Here is a 24,532-nt window from a genome sequence, read left to right as displayed (position 1 = left end):
TAATAGTTCGGGTTCAAATTACACATAGTGTAACTCTAAGTACTCTTATACCTCCCAATAACTTATTATTAAATTCATATTTTGAAAATTTCATTGTTGGATTATATATTATGTTTTTAAAATACATGGCACTTTTCATGCCAATCGGATGTTATTTATCATTCAATCTTTAAACTCATCTTTTATGCATTATTTTAAACTGCAAAAATTTGAATTTAAACAATTGATTGATGACATGACTATTAATCTTTGATCACCTTAAAATTTTGCAAGTATGAAAAATATATGAAAATAATGTAATCCAATTGTGGAATTGTCACAATTTGCATCCAAATAAAAAAATATTGAGTTGTGTAACATTTCTTAAAATTTCATCAGATGTAACTTGTATCCAACTCATAATTAATACATTAATTACTTATTATTGACGACCCTTGAAGGATTATATAGATTCTCTATCAAAGATTTATAGTGTAGAATGATGAATACTAAAATTAAAATCAAATCTCATGGCCACATGAACAAATAATCAAGTTTATTATAGGCTAAAATTTAAAGTTAAAAAAAAATGATATATATTCTCTTGTCTGATTCATAAAAGGTGATGGAGGAACATTGCGCTTGGAGAAAAATTGACCAAGGGATAGACTAATATGGAGTATTTATTCTTGTTAGTGGATCTGATATGAACCTCAGTTTGGATATAGTAGGATAGTCTTTGAAGGGAATTACCACGAAATTCTCAAACCTGTGAGAAACAAAATAGAGAAAAACACACGCCAAAGAAAAATAATCACACGCACAAGACAATATTTATGTGATTCGACAATTTGTCTACGTCCACGGAATTGTAGGGATTTCACTATTATTAGGGAAAAATACAAAGTGAGCTATACAATTTTTCTCTCTCTCAAAAAAACTACAACAAGAAACCCTAATCACCAAACTACAACAAGAAACCCTAAGCCTCAGAAAATCTCCCATTAAAAACTATGCAACATTATTTCGAATAGGGTCGTCATCTGGATCAAACACAACTAGGCTCCACAAAACCCAACAAATCTCCCAATTATCAGCCCAAACCTCCGCTCCATGGACTAAGCCTCAGAAAATCTCCAATTAAAAACCACGCAACATTATTTTGGGTCGGATCATCATCTGGATCGAACACAACTAGGCTCCACAAAGCCCAACAAATCTCCCACTTGGAGACTAGTTCAATCACCAACATCAACCGCAATCCTCCCAAAACAATCTCTCATCCCTGCAACTCATCCTCCTATCCTCAAGCTAGAAGACTAACTGAAGTTGCACACAACTTTAGCTTCTCCATAGTGACACCCTTAGTCAGCATGTCTGCTGGGTTCTTAAACCCACAAATCTTCTCAAGTATTACCAACTTATCTTTAGCAAGGTAATGGATAAAGTGGTATTTTGTCTGTATATGCTTCGATTTTGAATGAAAAGCCGAATTTTTAGAAAGAAAATTTGCACTCTGACTGTCATTGTGTAAAATGCTCATCTCTTGCTTCTTACCCAATTCATCTAAGAAGCCATATAGCCAAATCATCTCCTTTCCAACTTCAGTTGCTGCAACATACTCAGCTTCTGTAGTAGACAAGGTAACAATCTTTTGTAGATTTGAAGCTTAGGATATAGCTGTACCACCCAGAGTAAAAACAAACCCAGTAGTACTCTTTCTACTATCAATATCACCAGGAAAATCAGCATCTACATAACCTTATAGTTTCAAACTTGCACTTGTGAAGCAAATACATGTATCTGATGAACCCCTCAGATATCTCAGAATCCACTTAATTGCCTCCCAATGCTGCTTTTTAGGCCTACTCATGAATCTGCTCACAACTCCTACTGCATGTGCAATGTCTGGCCTTATACACACCATAGCATACATCAAGCTGCCAATAGCTAAGGCATAGGGCACCTTGATCATATAGTCCCTTTCTTCTTCTATTTTCGGTGACTGTTCTTTACTTAGTTTGAAATGACTACCCAAAGGTGTGCTCACTGGTTTAGCTTCATTCAAGTTGAACCTACTGAGAATTTTCTTTACATACTCTGACTGTGAAAGCTTCAATATACCATTAGTCTTGTCTCTAATGATTCTTATACCAAGGATTTGCTTTGCAGCTCTCGAATCATTGCAAACTATTTTGACAGTTGCTTCTTTAGATTATTAATCTCCTCAATGCTAGACCTTGCAATGAGCATATTATCCACATACAATAGTAAAATGATGTAAGAATTGCCAAAAAACTTGACATAGCAACAGCGATCAGCTTTACATCATTCTATGCATAAAACTATCAAATTTCTTGTACCACTGTCTTGGAGCTTGTTTTAGGCCATACAAGCACTTTCTCAGTTTACAGACTAGATTCTCTTGTCCCTGAACAATGAACCCTTCTAGCTAGATCATGTAAATGTCTTCCTCCAAGTCACCATTGATGAGCCCATAAAAACCATTAAGGTCGTCCATCTTAATGGACGATCATTGCGTCATTAGTACGCCATCAAAGATAGACGAGTAACCATCCAACACATTCAATAATAACCATCAAATCTCTTAAACTCTCTCGTCAAGACAAAGAACGTTACAATAAGGGTAATAATCACCCTATTTATGTCCAACAGCTAAAAATTGTGAAAATTCCATCTACATCACAAATGCCGAGTTTAACTCTTGTAAATTAGGGGTTATACAAATCCAACAAATAAGAGCTCTATAAGTAAGAGTTCAATAACAAAGAGTTATTCAAGAACACTACAATGATGAAAAGGCCGAGGTATGTACAAAATAGTGTTGAGATTCAAGGTCTTCTATTGAGATAAATCATTTCTTTCTTTCTTTTTATCCATGAGATCATTTTATTGAAACTAAATAAATATCAAGCTTGCATGATTATTACAAATGTGTATGTAGAACATGTTGAAAATATTGCTATAAAATTGTTACAATTATCACAATCAATATGACTATATTATTAGTAGCATATGTTTCATCGTCATGAATCTAAGAATTTCTATTAAGTTTCCTAAACTTAAAATGCTAGATGATCGTGTTCACAATATGCTCATGAATTTAAGTCTCAATAAATTTCCGCTATCTCCATCAACTCACCAAAATCTTCTTAAATTGCTCTAAAAATCATATACGGTGCAAGCACCTAACAAAGACTAGTTTAAAGAAGCATATCGTCAAATAGCTTCAATTTTTATACTTCTCTATGGTTCATATAGAATGCACTTCGTCTTGTATAGCATGCAATTGCACATTTGTACATCGTCATGCCGCTAGCACTATTGAAGTGACTTAAGCGTACAATTAAAGAAGAAGGAAGAGGAAATTGCTATTACAAACGACAATGACCATATTCGACAAAGCACACCAAAAAAAGAAAAAAAAAAAGGTTTCAATCGTGATAGACCATTCCTCTAGTAATCAACAAACGAGAATCGTGCTTTTCACGTTTGAACGGGGGCAAAATCATGGCCTAGTTTTTACGCCTTCAAAAAATTGAAGCAAAAGAGATCTAGGCCTTAGACATGAAGTATTATGTTGATCTTAAAAAAAATCTTGAAAAGAGAAGAGCTCGTCATCTTAAAAAGGGAAGAGCTTGTCAAAAAGATCCCAGCAATAAAAAGATCAAGGTACGTGAATAAGAAAAAGGTCCTCCTAGGCTATTGGTAACTTATTATTTATATATGAATTGTTCTAAAATTCTTGTTTAATCAAGTCTTGGCAAGTGCTTGTGCTACTCAATACAGGTACCAACATGGCCTCAAGAAGGTCCAAAATGACATAGCATAAAGGAATCTTTCCAGGAACAAGTGACAAGATTCCTTAAATAGATGTAAGTCACCAAAAAAAAAAAAGAAAAAAGGACAAGATTCCGCTAGACCAATGTAAATTGCTGACGAAGCTCTGTAACTAGATGTAAGTCACCTAGAAGTGGCTAAGTGACTAGATACCTTGGACAAGTACAAGCAAACGAGGATTCTCACACAAACGCAAGTCACACGCAAATCAAGAATATCAAACGTGACAACTAGAAGATGAATAAAAGAAGAAGCATCGAAGTGATCAAAAATGGTCATCCAAAGAAATTAGCTTGCTCTTCAGCAATGATAAAAAATGGCCGTCCAAAGAAATTAGCTTGCTTTTCAACAATGATAAAAAATGATCGTCCAAAGAAATTAGCTTACTCTTCAGCAGTGATAAAAATTATCGTCCAAAGAAATTAGCTCACTTTCAAGATCAAGTTATGATCCTTTGAACGCCCAAAAAGACCTTCAAAAGGCAAATACTAAGAAGTCATCACAAAAATACTGCCATTCCCGAAGAAGAAAGTAGTTGAAGATAAAGAAGTTTGAATCTAAACAAGTCAAGAACATTCCCTAAGCCTGATCAACATAAAGCAAAATCAGACTTGGGAATGGGGGGCAACTGATGAGCCCATAAAAACCATTAAGGTCGTCCATCTTAATGGACGATCATTGCATCATTAGTACGCCATCAAAGATAGACGAGTAACCATCCAACACATTCAATAACGACCATCAAAGGTCTTAAACTCTCTCATCAAGACAAAGAACATTACAATTAGGGTAATAATCACCCTATTTATGTCCAACAGCAACCTAAGTCACCCATAAAAGGGACAATCTGTCCATTTGCTAAGGTATGTCAAAAATACTACAAAAACACTATCTGTATAGGAAATATATGGGCTGATACTAACTTAAGTATCGGAGGCTCCCCCACCGAACACAACTCGGTGGTGTCTTCAATCTATTTCTCCTTTATCTTACAGGCCCTACAAGATCGTCTAGTGCTCTGGATTGAACGAGTGACCTAACTGACGATTTTGGCATCATCAACCATGAAGGAATGCCATCTTCACATCTAACTGCTCAAGATGTAAATTTTCTACAGCTACCATTCCCAGTACCAGTCTAATTGTTGACATTTTCACAACTAGAGAAAATATTTCTGAGTAGTCAATGCCCTTTTTTTGCTGGAACCCTTTGATAACTAATCTGACCTTGTAACGCTTGCTACCATCATGCTTATTCTTTATTCTGTATACTCACTTGTTGTGCAAAGCCTTCTTTCCTACTAGCAATTCAGTCAATTCCCATGTCTGATTCCCCAATAAGGAATCCATCTCATCCTTTATAGCTAACTCCCACTTGCTTGAATTTTCATCCTGCAAGGCTTCATCATAACATTCTGGCTCACCACCATTAGTCAAAAACAGATAATTTAGAGTGGGTGAATAACGCTATAAAGGTCTAATAGTCCTGGGAGATCTACGGACTCTAGCTACAAGTGTACTCTGATCTACCTGTGAATCTACATTCTCCTTATCTTCTTCACCCCATTTCTGGATAGTACTTTCAGTCAATTCATCTAAGTTGACAAACTCAAATTTCTTTTAATCTATCTCTGTAACATCTGGCACTACAATTGGCATGTCCTTATACATAACCTGTTCATTGAATATCATATTTCTACTTCTGATGATTTTTCTGTTTTGTTCGTCCCAAAACCAATAGCCAAATTTCTCATCACCATAGCCAATGAAAAAAAAATATTTTAGACTTTGCATCAAGTTTACTACAAGCAACAAAATCAATATGAACATAAGAAATACAATAAAAAACTTTTTAATGGAAAAACTTTACCTCTTTACTACTCCAAACCTCTTCAGGAAGTCTGAACTCCATGGGAACTAATGGTCCTCGGTTTATCAGGTAAGCTACAGTACTAACAACATCAGCCCAAAAAGTTTTTGGTAATCTAGCATGCAACCTCATACTCCTAGCATGCTCATTGAGAGTTTTGTCCATGCGCTCAGCCACACCATTCTACTGTGGTTTCCCAAGAATAGTCTTCTCCATTCTGATTCCATGTGCAGCACAATACTCACTGAACCCTCCATCTATGTACTCTCCTCCATTGTCTGACCTTAAACATTTTACTTTCAGACTTGTTTCTGTCTCAACCATAGCCTTCCACTTCTTAAAAGTCTCAAATACATCAGATTTATTTTTCAAAAAACAAATCCATACCTTTCTGCTTGAGTCATCAATGAAAGTAATATAATATCTTGAACCTCCAAAGGATGCAACTAAAGAAGGCCCCCATAAATCAGTGTGTACTAACTCCAATTTTTCAGCCGTCGGTATCCTATCAGTTTTCAAGAAACTCACATTTTTCTGCTTTCCTAAGATGCAGCTTTCACACATATCAAAATCAACGGACTACAATTCTGGTAGTTTCTCTTTTAACAACAACATCTTCATCCCTTTCTCACTCATATGACCAAGTCTATGGTGTTATAGGATTGTATCAGTACTTGTTCAGCAACTGGAATTGTGTCTCTTGGACTTGAGGTTATATATAGAGTACTAGTCTTCTTTCCACGAGCCAATACTCTAACTCCCTGTGTAACCTTCCAAGTACCACCAACAAACATTATGGCATGCCCTTCATCATCAAGTTGTCCAACAGAAATCAGATTCCTCCTCAGATCAAGAATATGTCGAACCTTCTCCAATAACCAAACAGACCATTGTGCACCAGGCATCTCCCATACCCACAACATCCAAGGCTGTACCATTAGCCAAATACACCTTACCAAAATCACCTGCAACATAGTTTTGTATGATTTCTTGGTGTGGAGTGGTATGAAACGAAGCTCCTGAGTCCAAAACTCAATCATCAAGTGGATTGTCTACTTTAAGAAGTAATGTATCTTATACCTCTTCTGTTACAGCGTTAGTAGAATCATCTTTATTCTTCTTCTTAGGACTTTTGCATTGCCTCTTAAAGTGACCTGTTTTCCTACAGTTCCAGCATTGTACTTGTTGGCCTAATCTAGATTTACTTTTGTTCCGATTAGAATTTCTGGATTTTGATCTGCCCCAATTTGAATTTCTATCATTACCTCTACCTCTTGTCTCAAGGTTTAGGGCAGAACCAGATCCTGAGGTTTCACTTGCATCTCTTCTGCAAATTTCTTTAACCAGAATTAAATCTCGTATGTCATTGTACTTTAGCTTTTCCTTTCCTGTAGAATTGCTTACTGCCATCCTCATTGCCTCCCAACTGTTTGGTAAAGAAGGCAAAACAATCAATGCACGGATCTCATCATCAAAATCAATTTCTACATACGACAATTGATTTGTGGTAGTGTTAAATTCGTTCAGATGTGCTACTGATGCATTCTCTACCATCTTCAAATTGAATAGTTTCTTTATCAGATGCACCTTGTTGTTTGCTAACGGCTTTTCATACATACCAGAAAAAGCCTTCATCAGATCTACTGTAGTCTTCTCCTTTACAACATTGTGTGCAACAGACCTAGACAGAGTTAACCTGATAACTCCCAATACCTGTCTGTCAAGAAGAGCCCATTCCTCATCCTTCATAGTTGCAAGTTTTTCCCCTAGAAGTGGCAAATGCAACTTCTTCACATAAAGATAATCCTTGATTTGCATCCTCCAAAATTCAAAGTCTATGCCATCGAACTTTCTATTCCAGATGCCTTTCCTACTTCCTCTGTCATTGCTCCCAGTCAAACCTAACCCTAGGCTCTGATACTAGTTGAAGGGAATTAACACAAAATTCCCAAACCTGTGATAAACAAAATAGAGAAAAATACACGCCAAAGAAAAATAATTACACGCACAAGATAGTATTTACGCGATTCAGCAATTTGCCTACATCCACGGAGTTGTAGGGATTTCACTATTATTAGGGAAAAATACAAAGTGCGATCATACAGTTTTTCTCTCTCTAAAAAAACTACAACAAGAAACCCTAATCACCAAAACAACGATTTCTATATCCCACTCCATGGTCTAAGCCTCAGAAAATCTCTCATGAAAAACCATGCAACATTATTTCAGGTCAGGTCATCATCTGAATCAAACACAACTAGACTCCACAAAACCCAACAGTTTTAACAAAGGTGAGTGCACTGTATAGTAATGACAGTCGCTGATGTTTATGATGTATATCGAACTTTTGATGAACTTGAGCTCTTCACAAATGTCATTGAGAGGTTTGTATAAATAGTATTACACCTCAAACCCTTTAAAGCTATCTTTGACATAAAGACTTAAATGTACTCTTTAATTTCTTTGTGATTCTAGATGGGAGATCAATGCAATTGATTGACTTTCAGATTATATGAAGATATATTTTCTCATTATCTACAATTCAGTTATGAAATGGTTTTTGATCCCTTTAAGGAACAAGAATTTCACATCATTCGATACCTTAAAAAAGTAACATTTTCTCAAGGACATGATGATTTTAATTCCTCTAATTCATGGACCCACTATAATTATTTCAGTGGCTAGATTTATGTAGATCTTATTTGCTAGAGGCAACGCTATAATGGATATATACCAAGCCTTGAAGAATACCTTGAGAATGCATGGATTTTGAAAGCTCAAATTTGTGTGAAACACACGAGCTTGTTTAGACCCCCAAAAATAATTTACGACTTAATTACTTTTACTCTAACTTATCTAAGTGCGGAACAAGAGTAAATGAAGCGCAATCACCGGATCTACTCTCTAAGCCATAAGCAAGCAAGCAACAATAAATATAAAACTTAAAGAGTAAGGGAAAAGAGATGCAAATACAAGACAACACCAAGACGTGTTATCAAAGAGGAAACCGAAGAACTCAGTGAAAAACCTCTCCGCGTCCCTCCAAGTCGAAATCAATCCACTAGAGAATAAAGTTGGAGTACACGAATAACAAAAGACCCTCTAAGCCTAGTCTAGCCAATGTACTTAAGCTCTCCAAGCTCCTACTACCAATGGACTTCTCGAAATTATGTCTTCTCTAACTTAATGGATCCCCCAATACCACTCGATTGAGAACTTTTCGGGGTTTGGTAGTGTACCCACTCTAAGAGCATCCACAGCAGTGGAGCTATTTTTTTAGCTATTTGGCACTACAAAAAACTATTTTACCTATTCATTTTACAAAATATCCAGCAGCAGTGGATCTATTTTAGTTTTCAACACAATAAAATAATATAAACATCACAATAAAATAATATATCTACTACAATAAAATAATACATCCCACTACTAAAAAAAACACCACAAACCAATCAATGGCACAATCCACAACCACTGCCAACCAAGAACAACCACCCAACAACAACGAAACCCAGAGAAATCCAGAGCTTGGATCGACGATGAAACCCACAAAATCTAGAGAAACCTAGGCTTGTCGACGTTGGGTGAGCGATGAGATGGAGGACTGGGCGGAGGCATGGATCAGAGGCTTGGGGCTTGAGTCAGCTTAGGACTTCGATGGAGTGGGTTAGCAGTGGGCCAATGACATTGAGGCCATCGGCAGTGAGACAAAGTGGTGAGAGTCCAAAGGGAGTTGAGACACGAGCTGGAGAGTTTAAAGGGAGTTGTGAGTGAGTCACGGTTGGATAAAAAGAATAGAAAAAAAAATCAACAAACAAATAGTATTTTAATCGGATAGATAATAAAATAAAAAAATTTAGTTCTCAGCTACAGTGCATAGCTAACATCAGAGGCATCGGTTTCAACAATTTTGAAAGCACCAACAGTAGGAATACCAAGACAAAGCAATGTCTTAACATGAGATTTGATTTGTTTAACAATAGAAGTATGAACATCAGACCAAGGAGGAGGGTTACTTTTTAATCGATCAAACAGAGGTTTGCATTGTTTCCTCATATTGTTTAATGACCCAAGAAATCTTTGGAGCTGTGTTTTGTCAATGATAACATCAGGAAACTTATCAGCAAATTGGATGGCTCTATCTATAGGACGAATCTGTCCTTCAGAGATATCATAGCCAAGAAAGTGAACCTTGGTTTGAAATAGTTTAACCTTCTTGGCTGAGACAGCAAGACCATTTCTTTTGATAGTGTCAAGAAATGAATTCAAATGTTTCTAGTGTTCGTCAATAGAGCTAGAGTAAACAAGAACATCATCAATATAAATAATGGTGAAATGACTGAAGGAGTTGAAAATATCATTCATGATATTTTGAAACTCGCTTGGGGCATTTTTAAGGCCAAATGGCATAACATTCCACTCATAATGCCCAAAAGGAGTGGTAAAAGCAGTTTTGTACCTATCATTCTCACTAATCTGAATTTGCCAGAACCCAGATTTCATGTCAAACTTGGAGAACACAACAGCTTCACTCAGCCTATGGACAAGGTCATTTTTATTGGGAATAGGATACCGAATCCATTCTAAAACCTTATTCAAGGGTTTGTAGTTAATGACTAATCTTGGGGTTCCTCTTTCAATCTCAGCATTTTTTTGGACATAGAAAGCGGAACAAGACCAGGGGGACTTACTATTCCTAATCAATTTTTTCTGCAACAAATCATGGATTTCTTTTTTGCAAAATTCAACAGTTTCAACATTCATTTGGATAGGACGAGCTTTAGTGGGAATATTTTTCTCATCAAAATCTTTAACATATGGCAAATCAACAATATGTTTCTTCCTATGCCAGAAAGCATTAGGAACATCGGAGCAAACATCATCAATCAACATTTTCTGAAAATTATCAATTTTAGATTGCAACAATTTATCATAAATTTGTTCAGCAATTTTCTTGTATCTAACCTCTTGCTGAAGGAATTTAAGATGTTTAATTTTAGCATGAATCATGTTTGAAGCAGTATTAGTATCAATATCAATCTTCGAAGCAAATTTGAACTTTACTTTTTGTCCAAAAGGATCAATAGTAATTCCATCATGTTCAACTAGAAAAGGATATAAAGCATTTATAAAAGGCAAACCAAGAATTACTTTATCAGTCATATTTTTAACAAGAACAGAAGGAATCTTGAAACAGACATTAGCATGGCATACATGAGCATTATTCAATTCATACTTAATTTTCATCTGAGAACCATTAGCAGAAACTAATCTTTCAGTAGATTTTTCAAAGTATTTTGAAGGAATCAGTCCTTCTTGGATACAGTTCATATCCGCACCTGAATCTATCATAGCAATAACAGTGAAATGATAATCAAGAGAAACAACAATTTTAACTTTTGTAAACCATTTTGGAGGAATTATTTTATTAACAAGAGCAAGTTGAGAATTAGTGACACCATCAGGAATACCTTTACCAGAAAGAAGAGCTTGTTGACAGGATTCATCTCCATCTTTATGCTCATGTTCTTGTTTAAGATTATTGTTATCGATTTTAATATCTTTAAAATCATGTTTCAATTCGCTTATCTCTTGTTTAACAATATTAATTTCATGTTGTAAATCATTAACAGTTAGTTCTTTAGATTTCTTTTTATTAAATTTTTCCAAAGTTTTATCCTCTTTACCCTTGGTGAGAACATTGGTTTTAATAACATTGCAGCAAGAACCTCTACTAACAATTTTAATATCAGAAGAATTATCAATATTTAGTATGTTAAATTTGTTTTTTAAATTACCAGGTTTTTCTTTACAGTTTTTACCAAAGTGTCCAGATTTTCCACAGTTAAAACATCTACCTTTACCTGACCTTTGTTTAACATATTTTTTTGAAAGATTTTTCTTCTTAGCATAGAAATCATTAGGTTTAACAAAGTTATTTCTGTACTTTTTATATTTTTTATGGTTTTTATCATATTTTATACTTTTTTGCCTGGAAGGAGCAATAGGAGGCAAACCATATTGGACACAGAAATTTCGCATTTCATATTTAGCTTTTCTTTTGTCCTTTAATTGGTGTTTTAACAATTTTTTATCATTACACATATTGATACCAAGTTTTTTAATAGTACTGAAAATATCTTCATAGGTTAAATTATCATAATCAATAGAATCATTTTTACCCATTAATTCTTGTTTTACCTTATGAGCAAAGATAGGAGGCAGACCGTCAATAAACTTTTCTTTTCAATAAGGCTTATAAAAATCTTTCCGGAGCATTACTCTGGAAGTAAAAACATCTTGATACCATCTGTATTCAGACATAGTTGGACAACTCAAATTATTTAAATAATCATGAGATGAAATATTGGATGGAGTACCAACAAAGTGTTTGAGAATAGTATAGATCAAGGTATTGACACCATTAGGAATACCACGACCAATACTTTCATCAAATATAGGCAAACCTTCATCATTCTTTTTAACAGCATGTTTAACAGACTCTCTGGATTCTTCAGTGATATATGAATCCCACCATCCACGAAGAGTACCAGAAAAACCAGTAACAAGTAAGTTAATAACATCAGGTTGATCAAGATCATGGTTATTTTGATAAGCAATACCAACCATAGACATGTGAAACATTTTAGTAACGATTTCATGTTCAGACAAACCATCAATATTCCATTCATATAGCTTATCAGTAGAAACAGAAGAAACGGTATCAGAATCTGTATTTTCTCCAGAAACAATTTCTTTTTTGGAAATAGTTCGAGCAGTTGGAGTACTTGTAGAAGTACCCTCAGTTTTAACCTTTAAATCAGAAAGCATTTTTTCAACAATTTTAAGAGCCCTAGACTGAGAAGATTTAAACATAACTTTTTCTCTTTGACTGGGTAAATCAATCAAAGGTTTCTCAGTTTTAACAGGAACAGATTTTTCAGAAACAGAACCAGATTTTTCAACAATTGTTTCTTCAATACGATCAAGCTGTTGACCAATAATATGCAAAAATTGGTTAGTAAAATTGTTTTGTTCAATAAGGCTAACAATAGGAGTTTGATCATCAGCAATTTTGAAAGGAGAGGCCTTCACTTCCTCTTTTGTCACTTCATCTTTCCTAGTAGTTATCAAAATTGAGTCAAGAGGAGGATGACTAGACCTAATAATGGTTTTATCTATCTTAACAAAATTTGATCTCTTTATCACATTTAAATGTTGTTTTGAAACCTTATCTTTTGAAACATAATGGTTTTCAAGAAAATCAAAAAACAAAATATGTTTTTTCAATTGATTCATCTTTTCCAACCAGTTTCTTTTAACATGGTCTTTTTCAGACTGAGCAAAATTATTTTGGAAATATTTTCTTTTGGTCATGTTTTTTGCAAGCATAAACTCATTGTACAAAGAATCTCAATCAATTTCAAAATCATCATTTAAAACAGTCAAAACTCTTAATTGATTTTGGTAAACAGGAGGATTTTCAATAGGAGAATCAAAGTCAGATGGAGTAATAGAAACAGTGTCTTCCTTATGTTCATTAGCAGTTTTATTAAATGGAGAGGAAGTTTCAGGTTTAGTAGAATAGTAAACAGAGCTAACTTGAGATTTATCACTTAAAATACCTTTTAGCTTTAAATTAGATTTTTCCAAATTCTTTTTCAAAAATTCATTGATCTCAAGATCTCTTTTTGAAAGACTTTCAGATCCAGCAAAGGAATGTCTTCCCTCGTTGATCCTTAAAGGTGGATTATTTTGAAAACTTATTTTAACAGTACCATCAAGATATTGTTGAATATGGGTGAGATCAAGTTCATCAAAAATGGGTTTAGCAGGAGGGGTTTCTTGTTCTAACAGCCAATCATTAGGAAGTTTAACATCTTGCCATTGAATCATTTTTGGAACTTGAATTTTAGCATCAGGAGTTGAACATTGAATAACATGGTTTTACCTGAAGGTTCTCTAGGAATCATAGCACAAGGATTCATTTGAGTACCCATTAGTTTATAATAAATGCGATAGATCAAAGCAAAAGGCTTACTACCCTCTTCCATGTGATAACCAGATGAAGCAATATTCAATGTCAAAGCTTTAACAATATTAGGATCATCCAAAGCAAGAGTAAGATCAGGATAACAGTTAAAATAAACAGGACCATCATACATAGAAGCAGTAATCATACCAAGGATGCTATCTTTGAAAATCTTAAATCTAGCATCTCTTAAACACATGAGAACAGAAGCATTAATACCCTTTTGGGTAAACGGTTTAATAGCAACTTGAACCATACCAATATGCAAATAATTGAATTTTTTAGCAGCAAGGAAATCATTAATATTCTTTTTAGTGAACATTTTTCATGAACTCTCGAAATAGAGAAAATTTGTTCAACAGTTCTAGCTTTGTAAGCAAAATGAAAAGTACTTTCAACAAAACTAGTTTTATAAATAGTTTTAGTATCAACTTTAGGAATAGTCCATTTATGAAAATCAGGGATTAACTCATTATCATCAATAGTGTGATCTTCTTCATTTACAATATCAGGAGGACAACTAGTCCTAGAGCTGATAGAGGAGTTGGATCTCCACAACTTATCCATACTATCCTAGGTTCAACACTCAGTTATCATGTTTTTCTCACAATCGTTGCATTTCGTAGAACATACCCTAACCAACCTTATACCTCTCATGCCCTACACGCCCTCTCTTGGCTCAAACGGGCCTTACAATTAGGTTCTAAGACTTCACTTTACGAATAGGGTGGCGCCAACGATAGTAAGAAGGGAACACAATAACGAAATATCAAGGGTTCAGGTAGACACGGACAAGAGACAAAGAACACAACAAAACAGCCATATATAGCTATGCACTGTAGCAAGGTAGGTAAAAAAATATACCTATACCTTCACTGCTACAACACTCTTTTTAATATATAATGGTGCTAAAAATAGCTTTTTAGCACCACTATTGTGGATGCTCTAATAAAGCCCTTTTATTCGCTCTGACATTTTTATTTTTTATATTTTTTGGAAATATTTTCCTACTTGAACTTGGAGAGCTTGTAACAATTTTTTTAATGCTCCTACTTGAACTCTTTTCCAGTTCTGAACTCCAAATAGTTATATCATGAGAGGTACCAATGGTCCAATACACATGAGGCATGAGACTTGAGAGGCAATTGGTTTTGTCCCTTTCTGTACTAGTGTATCCTATGCACTTATATGCATGAGAGGTACCAATGGTCCATTTACCTAAGAGGAAGGGGCTATTATTGATTTTCCAAGAAGAGGCAGTTGGTTTTGTAATTGTTAAACTGACTTAGCTAAGTTGTTTTAATGTAATTTATATTTTCTTCCAAAAAATTAGTTTGGGTGGCATGTGCAAAACTCGTGCTATCTCTTGAGTGAGAAAATTAAGATTAAATGTTTATTTAAAGAAATATGAAACTATATATATATATATATAAATGTATGTCATACAAAGTTAATCTCATTCGTATAAGAATTTTGATCAAACATAAAGATAGGGTTGCTATTTAACATATGAATATCTATTTTACTATAATAATTTCTTAGTATCTATTTGCTAAATGCAATACATCCACTCACTAAAAACTTCTAAGAATGATAACTGAAAGCTCAAATTTGTGCTTAAACACAAGAGTTTGTTCAGACCCCCAAATAAAAATTACGGCTAGATTTCTTTTACTCTACTTAAACTAAGTGCGGTGCAAGAGTAAATAAGCACAATGAACCGATAACTCTACCCTAAGCCATATTCATCCATAATCAACAATAAAATGAAAGCTTAAAGAGTAGGAAAGAAAGATACAAACACAAGATAACACCAAGACGTATTATCGAAGAGGAAACCAAAGAACTCGACAAAAAAACCTCTCCGTGACCCTTCAAGTCGAAATCGATCCACTAGAGAATAAAGTTGAAGTACACGAATAACAAAAGACCCTCCAAGCCTAGTCTACCCCATGTACTTGAGTCCTCCAAGCTCCTGCTACCAACAAACTTCTCGGAGTCTTGTCTTCTCTAGCTTTCCAGATCCCACAATTCAGCCCGATTGCATCTGCCAATGAATGGCTCCTTCCAATACTTCCCAGCAGCACCAAAATCTCACTTAACAATCAGAATGGGTGTGGTAAGTGTTTGGGCTAACAACCTCTCAAGACTCTAAAGATGGAAAGGTAGGATTTTGAGGAAAATTACAAGGAAATGTGTAGATGATTGTGGGTATAACAATCTCCAACTCTCAAATGTATTTGCTAGGATTTTCTCTCTAAAAAGCACTCCTTACAATTCATAGGTAATGAGAGTATATATAGTGTGGGTAAATAATTTGTTAAAGCAAATAAACTTTTTGCCAAACAGAGAGTTTCGTGGGTACTTCACGGGATGGCCCTTCTCGCGAAACACTCACGAACTTGACAGCCTAGCATGACTCTTCAGCTTCTAGTCATATGCTTCACACGTGGCCTTTTCGATGGTTGCTTCTCGCGAGTGACTCGCAAATTCCACTGATTCATCTTTTGAAACTTGATCATTCACCAATCTCTCACACTCATCCCTTACAAATAAACCCACATACATACAAGGAAATTATTAAAGAAATTACAATCAAATTTGGCACAGAATTAAAGCCAACAAGCTAGTTGGAAATTACAACTTTAAACCTAGAAAATCAATATTCTTTAGGTAATAAATAAAAACACCTTACTATCATCATTCTAATTTTCCAAGCATTACTACCATCTAAAACTCAAAATACGTGAATTTTTATTTTTGGAATATTAAAATTTAGTGGGAGTATTTTAGACATTACACAATGAAATATTTTAAGAATCATAAGGTTTCATTAGGATTTAATTGAAAGAACAACAATATGACATATTTTCACTTTTCCAAAATATTAAGGGGAAAATTGCTTGATTTTTAAGTTTAAAGGAGGAATTGTGAACTATCCTAAATATAAATGATGAAAAGTGTTTTTATCATGAGTTTTGTTTTTGTTTTTTTTATTTTTTTTAACTATGTGTTTTTACTTAAAATTGTGCGTTTAAAAAAAAAAATGTTAACCCAAGAAAACTGTATGTGAAATAATGAATTTTGGCTCAACAAAGTTGACCAAATCAAAAAAAAGAAATTTTTAAAAACTCAACATTTTCATAATACCTTTATAATTTTGTAATATTTTATTTTGACTTGTAAAGAATTGACATCTCAGCAGTTATGAAAATATTGTGACAACAACAAGATGTCTTAACATTTTCTCAAGAGAAATGCTATATTCACAACATTTTCATAATAAATCATAAGTAGTAAGTTGTTACAGCTTGTTATTGGTGGGCAAAAAAGTAATTCCATTGGTAAGTTTAAATTAAAACTAATAACAATTTACCAATTATAATTTGTTATAAAAGTATTGTAAAAAAATGTTATGGATGTAGCACTTTTTTTAGGAGTTTTCCAACCAAACAAAGGCTTGTCTTATTGGAACTAGTGATGTTCGGCAACGTAGCCCCAGCGGCGATGCTAGGCAATGATTGTGGAGGTTTGGAGGAGAGAGAATTTTGATTTTGCAAAAAGGGGAAATATGTGTTGTTAATGGCTAGGCTTGGAAATTTTTAGGGGGCATTTTTGTCTTTTTATTTTAAGTGACCTGAGTATGTTGATATGTCATTTTAATACATGTGTCAATTTATTATTAGACTTAGAAACACCACATAAATGCTGAGTTAGAGATCCAGAAACATAGCGTATACTTTCTTGTGCTATACAATAAGAGAATAAACATATCTCATATTAAAATTCATTTTATCCATAATCCAAAACACGCCAGGGCTCACTTACAAAATGTTGTTTGGGAAGGTTTTTTAAGTCTTTTTTTTATTGCTGAAAATTGAGGGGTTGTTTGGTAAGGTATTTTAAACAGCGATTTTTAGTATTTAAACAATATTATATATATTTTTATACAATTTTTCATACATATGTATTTCTGAAAAATACAAACAAAAAATATTACTAAACACCCTTGAATTTCGAGAAATTATAAGATTTACATGGTAGACAAATAATGTGGTCCACCATTTCACTAAAAAACTTCAACTTGTTTAAAATTGTTTGTTAGAAAATTTTTTTAAACAGAAATTAATTACTGACTCAGCAATTTTAAATAAATGGAAGTTTTTTAATGGAATGGTAGATAAGTAACTTACTCTACATATGATTCCATAATTTCTCCTGAATTTCAGTGGCATTGTTGTTATTTTGGTGATTTTATGGGACCATGTGCAGTGAGTTGTGCCGTCAGACCCACTGCACATTGATAATACCGTCGGCATTTTTCATTTCATTTCTTCTTTCTCCATTTCACTTTACTCTTCCCAACGTCCATTGTGGATGTGTGTGTTTCTCACAAAAAAAAAAAAAAAGAAGGAAAATCCAACGCATAACAAAAGAGAAAGTTAGAGCATCTCTAATAGAAGGGTTAAACACAAAATATTCTCTATTTTAGAAAGTAAATCCACAAAATAAGTTATTGTTCATTTTTCAAATGTTTTTTTCTATTATTATAATAATAAGTTATTGAATAAAAAAAATATTGAAAAATATGTAGTTGTTAAAAAAAAGAATAAATAATGAATGAAGAAATAATATTTAAATGAGATAAAGAACCTATGGAAAAATATATTTTAAAAAATAGATAATTAAAAGATAAAAATTACTGATCATTCTTTAAATAATACAAAAATTTACCTATGGAGATGCTCTTACACGGCTAATAAAAGCTACAGATGGGAAGGGATGCGTGAGAAGAAAATAACTAGGTGGTCCTGAACATGAACAGTCATTCTAAGAGAACAATTGATGTCCTATCTAACTCCAAATTAGTGAATTGTCCAAACGGCCCAACCTGTCTATTCACTTGGGTCCTGACTGAGTCCAGAGTCCATCGAAGAGGTCCAAAACAGGCCACGTTAGCTTGACTTTCAAAAGAAACAAATCTATAAATAAACAACCAATCCAAGTACTCACCGTTCTTCATGAAAAAGGTATAAAATGATTGAAAGTTAAGACTAACACGTGGAGTTTGAAAGCTAAGGCTAACCCACCATTCTTCAGCTTGGCATGACAATAAGAATCACGAGCAGTTTGATTTCTTATCAACCAACCCACCATTCTTCTTGAGAGAAATTTCTAAGCTTTACAATTATTATTTCGGTGGCTGCAGACTTAGCACTAATTAATGAGAAATTGATATTGAGAAATTCCTAGCACCTGCAACTTTTGTCATAGCTCTTGACGTGATAGGTTGTATGTAAAGAGAAAAATTAGTAGATTTGTCACATTTTACAATCAACCGATTTAACAAATTATGATAAAAGCTTATTGCAGGTTTGAATTTGGGGACATCCTTTTAAAGTTGGAATGAGGTGTTGATTTTGGAAAATAATAGTTACTTCTCAATTTAAGAAATAATTATTATAAAGAATAACTATAGTTATTAAAAAGCAAATCTTATTGTAAATTGATTTAATATTTATTTATTTCAGTTTATCAAAAAAAATTATTTATTTCATATTATGTAATGTAGATAGTAAGATTCACAAACATCTAAAAAATATAGATATACATATAAAGCGTATATTCATTACAAATTTGAAATATATTCAACTAATGATTAGTTTAATAATTATTTATGTAATAATATTCAATAAAACTAATTAAATAAATCAAATTAACATGTGTTTGTAATATTCACGTTCAAATTAATTAAACCCAAAAGTGTAATATATAACATATGAGCCAAAATAATAATTTATTTATCATCATATTTATCATTTTATCTAATCAATTTCATCTAAGTCAATATTATTATCATATTCATCATCTTGCAAAATTAACTCTTCATTAACACTTTCTTCCTCATCATCAATATTTACTACCTCTCTTCTTCTTCTTTTCTTTTTTCTTGGCATTCAAGCTTCTTAGAACCAAAAACAAAAAGTAATTTTATTGTCATTTAATACTTTTTTTTTCCCGAAGATTGTCATGCAATATGTTACCCATAGTAAAGAAAATAAATTTGTATGATTGTAAAGTGTCAAGTATTTGGTCCAAATTTGTTAGTATTATTTATTTATTTAGTAAACGAAAAACTAAGTAAAAGGTTAGATTGTGAGATGGACCTCTCTCTATCTCTCTCTCTCATACAAATCTTGTGTATTGTTTTTTGAGTTTTATTTTATAATCTACCAATTGTGGTATATCAATGTAGAGAAAGAAAGCGTGGGTTCCAGTTAGCTCAACTGGTAAAGTCTCTGATGGTTGTATTAGAGATTTGGGGTTAAATCCCCTCCTACACCAAAAACTGATTGGTGTCTTGGTCTAATGATAAAGAGCTACCATCAGAAGCAGATACCATAGGTTGAAAATCTCTCTCTTAAAAAAAAAAAAAATGTAGAGAAAAAAGAATACAAATTCTCTGTACCAACCGATGGAGCATAAAGTGAAACAATTGGTAGAGTAAAATGTGGTGCATAGTATTTGCATTCCTCTTTCTCTCACTGTGGAGCCGCAGTTAGTGGCATTTTAATTTTAATTAATGTAACGGTCCCCATATTTTTTTGCTTGAATTACAATCCCCACCTTTCCAAAATGTCCACGAATGTTATGGTGACGTGAGCACTTCAAAAAAGCATATAAATTCCCATGACTCCATTGCTATATATCCTATCAAAAAGACACAACATGCACCATATATTCCACCAAGTTGTAGTCAACTTTGTCCAATCACAGTAACATCAAACCAACCATGTCCTCTTCCTCGACCAATAATACTGACCCTCACATTGCAGTCTTAGCCTTTCCGTTCGGCACTCACGCCGCCCCACTCCTCACCATCATCCACCGTTTAGCCACTGCTTCTCCAAAAACCCACTTCTCATTCTTCAGCACCTCAACATCCAACACCAAAATCTTTCCCACCTCCAAACATGGTGGTGAACTGCTTAACCTTAAGGCCTATGATGTGTGGAATGGTGTGCCTGAGGGCTATGTGCAAGTGGGAAAGCCACAGGAAGATATTGAGCTTTTTGTGAAGGCGGCGCCGGAGAGCTTTCGGAAGGGGATAAAGGCGGCGGTGGCAGAGTTGGGGAGGGAGGTGAGTTGCTTGGTCAGTGATGCTTTCTTCTGGTTTGCGGCGGAGATGGCGGAGGAGATGGGTGTGCCTTGGGTGCCATTTTGGACTGCAGGGCCTCACTCACTATCAGCTCACGTTCACACTGAACTCATCAGAGAGACAATTGGAGTTGGAGGTAGTTTTCTCATTTATTAACTGTAATAGTGGTTATAGATGGTGGACCTATGAGATTAAATGTGTATCATACATATGTCTTCGTTTCGACCTTGCACTTGAAACTTTATTGTTGTGGTTAAAAGTTTGTGGATTAAGATCTAGGCTATTGTACAATACAATAATTGCGACTGAGGTTGAAAGTTAAAAATTTTACTTTTTTACTTTCACTCTTGAATTAGAAAATCAATTTAACTTTTTACACACACACACACACACACACACACACACACATATATATATATATATATATATATTAAAGATGCTATCATGGTTTTAAAACTGGTATGGTCAAAGAATCGGTTTTGGTCCAGTTGCCGATTTTACCAGGTTTTTGACCGCTTTTGGAGCTTTTTATCTAGATTGGATTGGTGCTCGGTTCAACTAATCGGTCCGGTCCAATTTTTAAAACTATGGATGCAATTGCACAATACAATAATCTTATCTATTGCATCGAATTCATATCCAAAATTTTGTTTCTTACTTCTTCTTATATGAAGAATTTGGATTCAAATCATCATTTCTCATTTAGTATAAATTAAAAATATATACTATTATTAAGTTAAAGTATACATCACTACTATAAATTTGACATGTATGTCCTTATAAAAATAATGAACATTATTAAGTCAATTGATTGGAGATTCTAAACCTTATAGGATACATTTCCAACTTTATAGGTTGTGTTTTAAAACTTGATTCCATGATCTAAGAGGTTGTCCAAGAAGGAAGATGTTTTCATTTAGTGTATTGGAGTATTGGATAGGACATTGACATAAGACCAATAAATAGCCAATTTTAGACACATGTCATGTTTGTGTTGCGTCCAGTGCTCAAATGCACTGGACAAAAGCCAAACTCATTTGGGAATTAATTTGTTAAAGAAAAATGCTAAAATTGCTACAAAAAGCTTTAGTTGATGTAGTAATAAATGTGATTAATAGACTTTAATAACATAGTAAATAAATGTTTAATTAATTTATTGTAATTAGTGATACTAAAAGGTTCATGTTGTAAAATTGTATATCCTTAACATTATTCTTTCACAAACTGAGCTCTTTCGTATTTTTGTGGCTTAAATTAATGCTTATACCAAGTGTCAAGTCATGGGTTTAACTGTTTAAGAGAGCTTGTGAGAGAGATTAAAGAGAGAAGGTGAGGGGAAAAAAAGAATGGTTTTGAATTACAGGAAAGCAGTAGACCATCATGAATAAGGAATATTATTGTGGTGTCCTAAAAACTTGAAGGAGAAGAATGGTGTCCACGTTTCTCTATATATTATGTTCCAACGTAATATATCCCAGTTTTAAAGTGTAGGATTACTATCTTGGACTCCACGTCACTGGTCAATGAGTCAATGGCTACAACATTTTAGTGATAGGGTAAAGAATGGATCCGGTGCTTTAGTGCACTAGACAGATCACAATTATAACATATATTCATTTTTGGACATGTCTATTTTTGGTCATGTATCTTGATCTTGATGAGTCTAGTGCACTAGAGCACTAGACCCAAACCAAGTCATCTAGGGAATAGGGTCTACATTAGGACGTTAGTTGATGAAAATATTAGCTAGGCAATGCCCGTCTAGTCCTCATTTCATTTGTATTTTTCAGTCTCATACATTGGATTGACAACACCCATCTATGTGCAGGAATTGAAGGCCGTGAAAACCAAACTCTCAAATTCATCCCAGGAATGTCCCAAATACGAGTCCGTGACTTGCCTGAAGGAGTAGTGTTTGGGAACCTCGAGTCAGTCTTCTCGCGCATGCTGCACCAGATGGGCCAAATGCTACCACTAGCAACCGCAGTTTTCATAAACTCCTTCGAAGAATTGGACCTCACCACAACAAATCATTTCAAGTCCAAGTTCAACAAATTTCTTAGTATCGGTCCCTTCAACCTAGTATCACCACAAGTTTCACAACCAACTTCAGATACAAGTGGTTGCCTCTCTTGGCTTGAGAAACGTAGGACAGCATCAGTGGCATACGTTAGCTTTGGCTCAGTGGCAACTCCACCTCCAAACGAGCTTTTTGCACTAGCTGAGGCCTTAGAAGCTAGTGGGGTACCATTCATTTGGTCACTTAGGGACAATTCAAAGGTCCATTTGCCGAATGGTTTCCTAGAAAAAACAAAAGTAAATGGATTGATTGTACCTTGGGCTCCCCAGTTGGACATCCTAGCACACAGTGCAGTTGGAGTGTTTATAACACATTGTGGTTGGAACTCATTGCTAGAGAGTATTTCAGGAGGTGTGCCTATGATTTGTAGGCCATTCTTTGGTGATCAAAGGCTAAATGGACAATTGATAGAGGCCGTGTTGGAAGTGGGCCTGAAAGTTGAGGGTGGGATCCTCACAAAGAATGGAGTGATAAGTAGCTTGGATGTCATTTTATATAAAGAAAAAGGGAAGAAAATGAGGGAGAAGATGAAAGCCCTTAGAGAATTTGCCAAAGAAGCAGTCGGACCTGAAGGGAGCTCAGCTCGAAATTTTGAGTCGTTGCTGCCGATAGTATCGAAGCCAAAAACAAATGCAGCAAAGGAATGAAATTTACACTATTCAAAACAAATGTGCTTTGTTCTCCAAAAACAAATTGATGCCTTATGATGCTGTTGTCCAATAACAGGCGTTTTGTATGGAAAATAACGTACCTTCAAGTTTTAACTATACTCTACTGAGCAATTTATATCTACCAAGTTGGGTTATGTGTCTGACCCTGCACTGCCTCTCCCACTTACTAGAATTGAATGGGTCTAGTTTCAAGTGAGAATGTGAGATACTAGCATTAAAGATACTCTAATGAAATTTTAGTAGTGTTGGGAAATCCAACTTTTGCAGCAATTTTATGAAACTGAAAAGAAGTATTAGAGCGCATTTGCCTTGAGATTTTGTGGGGAAAATGAAAAAATCAGTGTTTTTAAATAACAACGAGAAGAAAGTTGGCATTTCGCTTTATTATTTAAAGAAAATTGCATTTTATAAATCAGGCAAACACTGAATCTTCAAATCGTATCTCACAGGTTGCTTTTTCAAAAACGTTTTTAAAAGCATAATTGCATTTTCATTTTACATTTTTTCACCGGTATGGTACTTTTTCACAGATTTATCAAACTCTCAATTACTTTTTTTTTTTTTAATTAAAAAAAAATCACATTCTCAAATCACTAAATATTTTGAAAATGCTAACAGACACGTCTACTGTAGCGTTAGTGGAAACAAGACTATGGAGCGAGAGCGAAAAGAATCAGTAACTATCTCTCTTAGCTTTGAATATGTTTGCCGCTAGAATGTTGTTGGCTTCATGGGAGGAATTTGGCCCATGTTAAAGTGGAATCCAAATTGATTTGGAGCTGAATACAACTGGTCTCTTACCTACTCTCCCTACCTTTACTAATGCTTTTTTCATTCCCCTACTGGCTGTCCAACAAGTCCAGGACCCGATCAAACCGCCC

General features: G+C 34.3%; 1 protein-coding gene across 1 annotated transcript; it reads left to right on the top strand.

Moving 5' to 3' along the window:
- Positions 1-20,442: 20,442 nt before the first annotated feature.
- On the top strand, positions 20,443-23,921 carry LOC115960228 (anthocyanidin 3-O-glucosyltransferase 2-like). The gene is made up of 2 exons (XM_031079013.1): positions 20,443-21,036; positions 22,729-23,921. The coding sequence occupies exons 1-2, from the start codon at positions 20,535-20,537 to the stop codon at positions 23,625-23,627; spliced, it is 1,401 nt and encodes a 466-aa protein (XP_030934873.1). The 5' UTR covers positions 20,443-20,534; the 3' UTR covers positions 23,628-23,921.
- Positions 23,922-24,532: the final 611 nt, after the last annotated feature.

The sequence above is a fragment of the Quercus lobata genome, chromosome 9, assembly GCF_001633185.2.
Source record: "Quercus lobata isolate SW786 chromosome 9, ValleyOak3.0 Primary Assembly, whole genome shotgun sequence".
Lineage (NCBI taxonomy): Eukaryota > Viridiplantae > Streptophyta > Magnoliopsida > Fagales > Fagaceae > Quercus > Quercus lobata.
Note: the sequence above shows the minus strand (reverse complement) of the source record. Positions and strands in the feature narration are given on the sequence as shown.